This window comes from Alosa pseudoharengus, unplaced genomic scaffold (assembly GCF_046254945.1).
Source record: "Alosa pseudoharengus isolate Yale_2024_CS ecotype anadromous, Long Island Sound unplaced genomic scaffold, YU_APseudo_1.1 YU_APseudo_1.1_scf_8, whole genome shotgun sequence".
Classification (NCBI taxonomy): domain Eukaryota; kingdom Metazoa; phylum Chordata; class Actinopteri; order Clupeiformes; family Clupeidae; genus Alosa; species Alosa pseudoharengus.
Genome location: NW_027468870.1, coordinates 18,455,376 through 18,466,550, shown reverse-complemented (window position 1 = coordinate 18,466,550; position 11,175 = coordinate 18,455,376). Strand labels below are relative to the sequence as shown.

Sequence of the window (11,175 nt, the reverse complement as noted above, 5' to 3'; positions counted from 1 at the left end):
GTTGCGTGTGTTGCAGTGCTGGAGACGCATCCTGTTCACTTTACATGGGCTTACGTCATCCGTTGCCAAACTGAATTGTGGGTCCATTGCGTCGCGTTGCTCCCGTCGCTCGCGTTGAGAAGTTCAGCTGTTGCTGCACCGACGGACGATACCGGCCAATCAAGCCAATCGACGGACGGTACCAGCCAATCAAATTACGGTTATTGACCGTTTCAAGAGAGTTCCGTTATCAGCATCATAATTGTTCCCACAAGGCTTCCGTTTTAACATTCCATATGTTATCTCAATGAAACGGAAGTAGATTGGGAACAAAATAGAACGTTCAAGCATTGTTTTTGTTTTTCTTGTTGAAAAGGTCTATACTTCAAGTCATTTGCATAGCTACCGTCGGGAACACCCACTGGCATGCGTTGACGGAACACAACTGTGTGTATGAGTCGTTACCGAATGGTACAATGACTTTGTCTGGAAGTGTGGTCTATTGTCAGATGAAATGAAAATTGCGCTCTTTGGCTAGAAACACTGGTGTTTTTGGCGTACATAGAAGAATGGCTATACTGAAAAGAACCCCATGCCTAATAAGAATTATGGTGGAGGGGCTGTGCTATTGTGGGGCTGTTTTTATTCCCAAAGGCCTTGGGAACCTAATTAAGGTGCATGGTATCATGAACACCAAAAAAAAACTGAACATTTTCAAAAGGATATCTGTCAATCTCTGTCAAGACACTAAAAGTTGGTCTTAATTGGATCATTCATCAGGTCAATGAACCAAAACAAACGTCGAGATCAAAACAAATATTGTTTGCTGACATTGCCTGACATTGCCATCTCTGTCCCCTGATCTAAACTCCACGGGAAAACAGTGGAGTGAGTCAAAGAGGAGAAAAAAAGTGTGGACCTAGGAATCTGGACGATCTGGGAGATTTTGTAAAGCCGAACGGTCTTTAATCCCTTGCTTTGTATTATCTAACTTTATGGGGTGTCATAGGAGAATTATTACAAGCTGTTTTATTGGCAAAGGGAGGCTTAAGAAGGTATTACAAGCAGGGGTGCCAATAATTGTGAGCAATGTGTTTTTGTTAAAAATATTTCTTTCTTTATGAGATTTTCCTTTTTCTGAAAATAAATTAAATATGAAATAAAACATTTTCATTGTGAGATTACAACAAATCACCAACAGATTATGTTTTATACCGGTTTTTAGTCAACTTTAGCAGAGGTGCCAATAATTCTGGAGGGTACTGTATATACTTATACTTATGGAGAACTGACTCAGTGTCAGCATCAGTAAAAACTTTTTTTTTCAATTCTGTGGAAACTAAAACTGTGACCTTAGCATTGCTGGCACCGTGGTCATTCTAGTGAATTACGGGAAGGCTGTTTATGGTCAATAAGCCTGCCCTCTGTCTACAGTTGCTATCTACAGTAGTCGGTGCCAACATTTGGGCCTTAAGTCAGGAGATGCAGTAAAACAGGATAGCCTACTTACCAAGGATCAATGATCTGCTTTAAGAAAATGTACTTCTGACATTTTCCCTTTTGTATTCTTTATTATGTTTTTTCTAGCTTTAGCTAAAGTATTGTTTAGAAAGATGGTGGTGATTGATTCTGTTGGTGATGATGGGATCAGGATCCAAGGCTGTTTATCTTGTTTCTCAACCAAGAAGAAGTAAATGGATTTCTTATACTTTAGTACAACCACAGTGTTTTATCAACATTTTTCTAATTGTACATCAGTAAATACATGAGGAAGCCCCAGAGATGTTGGAGACACATCAATATACAAACTGTGAACTATTGGCTTTGATTAGATAATAATAGACAAAAGTGGTGCCTATCATAGTCTATTAGCACTGATAGATCTATAGTTTAGAGTAGACTATTGGGACTGATAGATCTATAGTTTAGACTATTAGCACTGATAGATCTATAGTTTAGACTATCGATCTGTTTTTTTCTCACTCCAGTTTCCATTTTGTGTCCCTCCAGTTCAGTGTATGTATGTCACTCCAGTTTTTTTTAACTCCAGTTTTTGAAAAATTGCTTAAAGAGGATTGATTCGCGGCCCTGGGGGAGAATTTCCACCTACAAGAAAGGAAAAAACAGGTGTTAGTCAGCACTTAGCAGTCTGAGTTTTTCTTGGGAAATTATAATGGTTCTTGCTCTCATGGGGGAAATACTCCCATGTGCGTAACTCAAAAGCGCTTAACTAGAAGTTCGTAAAAAAGGACTTTCGAGAGAACTGGAGAATGTGGAACATAGTCAAGTCAAGTCAAGTCAAGTCACGTTTATTTATACAGCGCATTTCATACACAGAGGTCATTCAATGTGCTTTACATAAACGCAGCAAACAGGAATAGCTTGAAGGACAAAAGTCAAAGAATAGTTTAAAAAGTAAAGAATAAAAAGAAAACATAAAACACAAAGGTAAAGGTACATAAAAGTATAAAAGGGCAATAGTTTAAAAGTGTTTAAAAAGTAATCATTAAAAGACATAAAAAAACAACACAGAATGATTACTCAGAGATAGTGATACTAGTCAAGCACCCAGTGAACAGCAGAACTATATGGAGATTCTTGAAGTAGTCCTAAACAGTGAATACCCTGGACTCTTCCATTATGTATGTAGTATTTACATAATTACTAATTACTACATAAGCTTAATATGGGCACTAACTTACATTGTTCAGATGTACACTCTATACAGAGGAGGCTGTTACTGAAATGTCTCAAGGCATGGAATGAACCGCACACCATATAGCTCCCATGTGATTTCATTTTGTTTTACAGAGCACTTACATTTTTAAATCACATGGGAGTTAGATGGTTAGTGGTTTATTCCATAACTTTATACTTTAAGTGGTAAAGTTCTCAAGAAACTTGAGGTTGGTGCGAGAGAGGAAATGTACAGTACAGTGTGTGTGAGCAACCTGCATGATCTTGCAGTGGAGCATCTTCCTGAATCTCAATACTCTGACCACAACAAGTCAGCACCAGTCAGAGGCTATTAACTGTTTTGCACTTTTATGATGTCATCACATCTACCAAAAGTATTGGTACTATATGGAGATTCTTGAAGTAGTCCCAAACAGTGAATACCCTGGACTCTTCCATTATGTATGTAGTATTTGCATAATTACTAATTACTACATAAGCTTAATATGGGCACTAACTTACATTGTTCAGATGTACACTCTTTACAGAGGAGGCTGTTACTGAAATGTCTCAAGGCATGGAATGAACCGCACACCATATAGCTCCCATGTGATTTCATTTTGTTTTACAGAGCACTTACATTTTTAAATCACATGGGAGTTAGATGGTTAGTGGTTTATTCCATAACTTTATACTTTAAGTTTAACATTTTTGAATCAGCATGCAGCCTTTTTAAAAGTGTGGATTGTATGTAATTGTTGTACCTGTTACTGAAATGCCCACATTGGTATACACCCATGTCATCATAGGCAAACACAGTCGCAGTCTTAACAGGAGACTGCCAGGGCTTAAAAGCAAGGAACATTTCTGTGTCTGAAGTTATCTATTTTAAAATCATAAATGGCCAGGTCCACGCCTAAATGCTGTCACCGTGCCTGAGAACTTTAAGCCCTGTGCTACTGTCAGCACAAAACTTCTGTGGTTTGACTTTCTAAAAATCTGTGGTGCCATGCCATGATGTGGTTTTACTTTTACTTTCTGAGTTAACAGTGATATAAAATACCTGTGTCCTACCTGTGTTTCCAAGGGATAGCTCATCCGCTGGATAAATTGGTCAGCTATTTTCAGAGACATCATCTTCTCCTCAGAGTTGGCTCCATGCCCTGCTGGTCAGTCAATCATTTCATTAGCCACCAAAAGTAAACTCACTGCAAAGCATACTTGATCTTCACACACACAGACACACACACACACACACACCCAGATGGGCAGTATTTATGATAAATGTATTTAAAATATGTATTTTGTCATTTTTATTTTATTGAGTTGAAGAAAATGCCTTCGTATTTTGTATCAAAATACTTCATAGGTGTGTATTTTTGTAGTTTAACAATACTGCCAAATATTTTTGGGTAAAACCAATACTTTTGGTAGATGTGATGACATCATAAAAGTGCAAAACAGTTAATGTAGCCTCTGACTGGTGCTGACTTGTTGTGGTCAGAGTATTGAGATTCAGGAAGATGCTCCACTGCAAGATCATGCAGGTTGCTCACACACACTGTACTGTACATTTCCTCTCTCGTCGCACCAACCTCAAGTTTCTTGAGAACTTTACCACAAAACCATCAGCTTTTTCTTGAGAACTTTATCGACTTAAACAACTCGATATTGGTTTTTCACATAGCTCTCACTCTAACGACCGAACCTGAGAGATACAGAATGTTTGATTAAAGGAGAAATCCGGCGAGTTTTCACATATGTGAAAACTCGCCGGATTTCTCCTTTAATCAAACATTCTGTATCTCTCAGGTTCGGTCGTTAGTTTGAGCCACTTGACAAATTAGGTTGTGACTTTTTGAGTACATCTCCGATTCAGTATTTAGGCTATAAGATGTAACAGGCAGGTCAGCATAGTTGATCTGTTGACCATTTGCAGATTTATGGCATGCCAGAGTAAAGCTGTTGCTCTCAAACACTGTCCACTTAATCGAGTCAGTGTACTGATGAAGGAATAGATCAAATAGACTGTACTTACTCTCAATTACAGTATTTTATTTTGATACATGGTGTGGCTACTGTATTTAGTAGTTTATTTTGATACACTTAAAATTAGGGTATTTGATATTTTATTTTAAAATACATTTTGATGGATTTTTGCCCATCCCTGCACACACCTTTCCAGACATATATTTTGCCGTTGTAGCCATTGTCCAGTATAAAGCAGTCGTCTCTTTCTAGCAGCTCTTGACAAAAAGGGCTTTTGTCAGACAACATGGTCAGTGCCATGGATCCTGTGGCATCAGACACCTGTGGAGGGAGAGAGAGAGAGAGAAAAAGCGAGACAGAGAGAGAGAGAAAGAAAGAAAAAGAAAGAAAGAGAGAGATAGAGATAGAGAGAGAGAGGTTCCAAGGTGACTGGAGGATGACTGACAAGTTTAGAGACGCTCAATCATGAGGCAGAAAGTACAACAGTGCTATTTGAGTCCCCCCACCTTGTACAAAGTGGCTGAGTTCAACACGTCTGTGTGGGTGTCATCCTCTGGTGTACTCTCTCCCAAACGTGGAATAGGTCCAAGAACCTGTAATTGAAGAAGTCCATTGTCTTGCCTACATGCTCTAGTAACCTTAGTGTCAATGTATCTGTGTCTGTAACATGTTAGTGTCACTAACATCTGTGTTGGTCATTTGTCTGTGTTAGTAATGTGTTTGAGTTATTGATCAGTGTCAGCGTCTGTGTCTGTGTCAGTAATGTGTCAGTATCAGTTACATGTCTGTCAGTAATGTGACTGTCAATAATATTATCCTGTTTATTTTTGCTGGTGTTGACCTCTGACCTCAACCATTTCCAGTGGCTCCTCTCCCTCTCTGACATCGATGATTTGGGCTTTGCTGTTTCTCTCCGTATCACGTATGAGTGCAGCGATTTCCCGTACCTTCTGACGCTCAAACATGTTTGCCTTTGATCCGCTCCATGATACAATGGTCTGAACAAGTGCACAAAGACACACACACACACACACACACACACAGGTGCATGATGAATACATTACATAATCATACACTTTTTCAAAGCCTTATCTCCCCAGCTATCAATGAGTCTTCACACCCCCATTACGCCCATTCACACCCAAGATTCGCCCATTCAAACCTTTTCATGTGCCTCAACACACACACACACACACACACACACACACACACACACACACACACACACACACACACACACACACACACACACACACACACACACACACACACACACACACACACACACCTCCCCCAGATCTAAGACAAAGCAGTCCCCTTTGTTGAAACTTTTCCAGCTCAGCTCAACCTCCTTGGCTCGGACGTTGCGCTTCCCTTTGACCTGGTAGAGACGGTGGACCAGACCAGAAGCCCTCTGGGCCCTCCTAAAGCCAGACTCCACACCACCCTCCTGCAAACAGAACAGAACACAAGCAGATACATCAAAAGGATTCACTGTGTATCATTTTACTTGACACTTGTCATAGGACTTAAGATCTGTAAATGTAATGTAAGACTTCAATAAATTGAGTGCAGATGGTAAATCTGATTATTTTGAGAATTATATTATCATGTGATCACTATTGGTAACGGCCTTGACAGTATTCTGAATGTCTGGTGCTGTAACAGTGTATGAACATTTGTCACCCTCATGCCTAGAGCATGACCTAACACAGTAACATGACATAATTATATGTTCGCATATCTATACAAATATAAATATAAAAGGCTATGTCCCTCTTAAGCTGATGATACAGAGGGCAACCTTTGGAGCAACGAGGCTGGGCTTTGTTCCTGAGTATTGTTGTTCTGGTTCTGGTGTTGTTCTCATTCATATTGGGTAACAATTTGTTTCCTGGAGAACTTTAATCGTCAGTAGGCAAACTGTCATGATCATTCAATCAGACCACATGAGATCGGTCATGTGGTTGCTTGCCACCATTGCTCAATTAGTTTCCACCTTCATGGTAGAGGGCTGGTCGCCTACTACTCTCCTTGGGGCTTCATGTAATCAATGTGCCCCTGCGGAAAAGGACACAAAGAATAAAGTCTATCTTGGTCAGCGTAGCTCACCTTGTAGCTGACTCCGTTGGGGAAGAGGCTCATGAACTCGAGTGTCTCGTAGCCCTGGACCTGCCGGTGCTGGACTGGGTGTCCGCCCAGGAAGTGGTCCAGCTGGATGGCCAGCATGGCACACGCCCCCTGCTCATCCCGTGAGGACTTCTCTCCTGAAGGGCAAGGTTGGGTTGCAGTTAGGATATGGTTGGTTGGAGCCTTTCTTGAACTCTCTGAACTCGCTGGCAAGCTAATAAACTTGTATCATGGTGACACATTGTCAGGGTTTGTTTCAGTCTCACGCATACACGCACACACACACACACACACACACACACACACACACACACACACACACACACACACACACACACACACACACACACACCTCACCTGTTAGTGGTGGTGGGATAAGGACATAAAGTTATGATTATCTACATATTGTAACTAAGAAGCCAGGGATCTCCTTCTGTACATCCGTGTCTGTCTCTGTGTTCTTCGCATATACCGTTCACACTTGGCGAGTGTAAACACTGTGTCAACTTACATAGCGAGACTGTTACAGACTGTGGCTGACAAGAAAACAGTTAGCCGATTTTCACCTCTTCTATATGGCAACTGAGGAGGGGAACAGCTGCTGTGTTATACAAGTGGTATTTGCAGTTGCCATATTGGAGAGGTCGAAATCCAAAATCCAATACTAGACTAGAATGTTGAGAAAAAGAAAGAACTTCTAATCCTCAATCTCCTTCACCCTCTATCTCCACTTCAAGACCTTACAAATCAACCTTATAGTCATCATATTCAATGAGGTTATTTCCCAGCAGTGCTGTAAATGCTGTAATCTCTTGTCCTCTCTCTCTGGCACTCTCTCTCACACACATACACACAAATTGAAACAAAGCCATTAAACTCGGGAAAAACACTGGCCCTCTTGACTCAGTTGACTTGCCATTTTTGAAATGTAAAAAAATAGCACAACAAAAAATAATTCATAAAAACTATCAATGTGTATGGCAACTGCCTTAATCTGATTTTGGCCTAATCTCACTCCAACAAATCCCCCCAAATTTCAATTGTGCTTTATAATCCTGTCTAATCCAGTCAGTCTGTTTCCAACCAAAGCCTCCACTAGGACACACACTCTTTCTCTCTCTCTCTCTCTCTCTCTCTCTCTCTCTCTCTCTCTCGGTTTCTCTGTCTCAGAACGAACCCTACACACCCATCCACATGTGCAGGTCCGCTCCCTCCTCTCCGCGGTTGCTCAGCACCAGGTAGGCGTCCCCGTTGAAGAACACCCCCAGCCGCTCCGACTCAAGAGGCACGGCCTTCATCTTCTCCACCCTCCACGCGCGCAGGCCCGGCTCGCGGACCTCCGGGCCAAACTGACCCGGCACAGCCCGGAGAGGAAGCATCCTGCCGGGGCAGATGAAAGGGGTCAACAGGTAAGGTGAGCTGGTAGGGGAGTCCAAGAACGCGAAAGAAAGCGCTGTGTCAAAGCTGGAAGTAATTAGGAAAATAATTATGATGAAAGGAAAGCCGCATCGAATACATTTCAGATTAACGACGAGGGCCAGAAAAGGAATGAAGAGTATCCGGGGAGAAAAGTGAAGAAGAAAAGGATGACAAACACGAAGAGCAAGAACAAAAAAAACACTGAGCGGACTTGAAGGGGTACACTGAAGGGGAAGGAGAGATGGGGTCAAAAGAAAGGCAAGAAGGGGGGTGTGGTGGGTCCATTAGAGGAAGACAAAAGGGAAAGGACGGTAGGTGAGAGAGCAGAGAATCCGGGCATAATGGCAGCGTAAAATGAGACGCGATTGGACAGGGCAAATAATTCATGAGGCAAGCCGATGCTGAAATCATAGTGAGATTAGAGAGGTGAGGGGGCAATGGCGCCAAACTGCGGAAGAGCGCAAGAGGCACGAGATGTCCATAAATCCCACAGTTTCCCCTTTCTGGCATTACTCAAAGGCTTTGCTCAATGTGTTGCTATTTATGATTTTACAAAATAATTTATTCTCATCAAGTTTGGTTTATTTCATAATTTTTCATAATACAGATCCACGTGTTCTTGTTTACGATCATATCTTGTCTATCACACAGCCACCAGGTCCAGAAGTTGGATGTGTGCCTTTTAGAATGGCTCCTAAATATTTAAAAAAAATAGTATTTCCTCAGTCGAATTCACCAGATTTGTTGTCATTACTGGTCAACATTAAATCTTCCTTCGTGTCATGTTAAGTCTAGCTCTAGCATACAGAAAGCATCTTTCAGACAACCAAATATCCTTACTATCAGTATGATGTCACAAATATACTATTGATTCAACTTCATATATTGTAACTTAAGGTCATCTAATGTTTTGGCAATAAGGACTCCAACCAGCAACAGATTGATTTGAGGTTTTCCTACCTTGTGGTTTATCCTCTTGAACTTCTAGTCCTCTTCAGACTTCAGAGATTAGACTGTGGTGTGTGTTACCGTTTCACAGTACTACTTATTGTGAAAATTGACTTCCCCAGTGGTTTCCTGAAGTCATCATCCAGCTCAGTAGTTTTGAAAGGCAAGTGCAGTGACTGAGACACAGGCCATACAGTGCATCATACCTCCAGTGGACCAGAACTCCCACACATGTTAGTCCAAGAAAGGTTTTCTGTCCATATTTTTGGAAGATTATGTTTCACTACTTCTTTGCACCTGTAAACATGCATTCTCTTTGGATAAACAAACATGGAATGGAAATTAATTCATTATCTTATCCTGCCTGGTGCAAAAGTAAATGCAGACCTGCAATGGATTGATGATAACAACACTGCTATACACAGTATTGTTCAACCATTGTTTGCATTATGTAAAGTTTAATTAATCATCAGCAGAAATAATCAGGCAACTCCTTATTCCAAGTAATACAGAATAGAATTCAGCATTGGAAAACAGGTAATGGAAAGACATAATGGTACGGAACACTTTGATACAGTAAATTGCTAAATACTGCCACTAGGGGGAGATCTCACTGTATTTTCATCATTCAGGCCGTATTTGGCCTAATGAAAATCAAGACTGGCAAAGGTCAGCAGAGAAACTTGTGTAACTAATTACACAGGCAGGTATTATAAACAGCCTAAAAGGGCAGTCCAGGGATAGCCAGTGTGAAATGTGACTATATATTGTTTATAATAGCCAATCCAAGTGATGTAGGGGGAAAAGGCTAAAGATGCTTCTGCTTCTACCACTGTGATGCTGTGACATTTTCTTTGGAAAAGGAGGGTAGTGGTGAGTGAGAACTCCAGGAAGGTTGGTTATACGGAGAAAGCTTATCTTGGGATTTGTGGGAGAGTCGCTTGGTGTACCTCATAGAGGAACATAATATGACTGCCGTACAGTGCTGCATGTATCTGAAGAAAATCACACTTCTTAACTTCTCTCCATCCCCTACTCCTGCAATTCCTTGTAAACCACAAGTCTGACATGCTCTCCCCCTTGGTTGCTCAATAATTGTTGAAACTCTGCTTATGTATGCATATGTATATTTCACAGAATGTTCAAATGTCCCCCTCACAGGGATTAAAGTGAAAAAAAAAATAGTTTGACTGAACCTTTTTTAGGCCATAAGTCATACATTGCTCATATCTACCTATAGAGATAGCACCCCTTTTGCGGTCGCAACCTATTGGTTTTTAATGTACAAAAAGATGCAAACAGCAAAGTAAAGGGAGTATTCGCCTTATTCACACGGTGGCCATTGTTTAAACCAAAAGGAGGCTACAGGGTACACTTACTATATAATTAATGCCACCTACAGTTGAATGCATAGAACATAACAAATCTATGGTTTGTGTACCCTGTAGCATCGTTTTAGCCGCCAATGGCCGCCATGTGAATAAGGCGAATTGAGAGTGTTCTTGATTGAGATTGAGTTTTCCTGATGAAGAAAAATATATTTAAGTACCATCCCTGACCATTGCTGATTAGCCATTGCTGTTCTTTTCTACTGCAGTAATATTGTAGAAAGGCTTTAACTTACACTCTTATTTAATTACTTCAGGCCAAAAGTGAAGGGAGATTTTTTTTTTTTTTTGTTAATATGCAATTAAACACAAGTAACATCTATAAAATCAAGTGTGCAAGACTTCCAATTTCCTCATCATATTTCCATTTGTTGCCTCATCCGCATTTAATGAAAACATGGTAATTTTGAGTTTTACAGACAACTCAAGTTTTCCAATGAGCAGCGATACTGTGTGTGCTCATGCAGGAGGTCTGCGGATTTGATAACGACAATCTGGAGAGGGCGCTTTCGTCTTCAGCAACAGATTGTATAAGGTTGACAAGAGGTTGCGATATGGTGAGGGACAGGTCGTGTTGCGCTATGAAAGAACATGCGTAGCCTACTTTCTAAACAAAAACGGTCAGCCATAAACGTAGCCTACCTCT

At 40.9% G+C, this 11,175-nt stretch overlaps 1 protein-coding gene across 3 annotated transcripts; it reads right to left on the bottom strand.

Moving 5' to 3' along the window:
* Window positions 1-1,688: 1,688 nt before the first annotated feature.
* LOC143111444 (macrophage-capping protein-like) lies at window positions 1,689-9,647 on the bottom strand. 3 transcript variants are annotated; one of them, XM_076273684.1, is made up of 9 exons: window positions 9,154-9,647; window positions 7,961-8,154; window positions 6,757-6,911; window positions 5,993-6,094; window positions 5,493-5,642; window positions 5,151-5,237; window positions 4,833-4,965; window positions 3,730-3,821; window positions 1,689-2,085 (listed from the first exon to the last, which is right to left on the bottom strand). In XM_076273684.1, the coding sequence occupies exons 2-9, from the start codon at window positions 8,151-8,153 to the stop codon at window positions 2,020-2,022; spliced, it is 978 nt and encodes a 325-aa protein (XP_076129799.1). In that variant the 5' UTR covers window position 8,154; window positions 9,154-9,647; the 3' UTR covers window positions 1,689-2,019. The 3 variants fall into 3 exon arrangements, with proteins under 3 accessions (XP_076129799.1, XP_076129797.1, XP_076129798.1); XM_076273682.1 differs by having other exon boundaries at window positions 5,933-6,094; window positions 9,154-9,643; XM_076273683.1 differs by having other exon boundaries at window positions 3,730-3,818; window positions 5,933-6,094; window positions 9,154-9,641.
* Window positions 9,648-11,175: the final 1,528 nt, after the last annotated feature.

Coding starts and splice junctions, on each gene's coding strand:
- LOC143111444 (XM_076273682.1), bottom strand. CDS start 8,153: ATGCTTCCTCTCCGGGCTGTGCCGGGTCAGTTTGGCCCGGAGGTCCGC. Junction 6,912..7,960: donor GGACCTGCACATGTGGATGG/GTGTGTAGGGTT, acceptor CTTGCCCTTCAG/GAGAGAAGTCCTCACGGGAT. Junction 5,643..5,932: donor TTGTCTTAGATCTGGGGGAG/GTGTGTGTGTGT, acceptor GCACTTGTTCAG/ACCATTGTATCATGGAGCGG.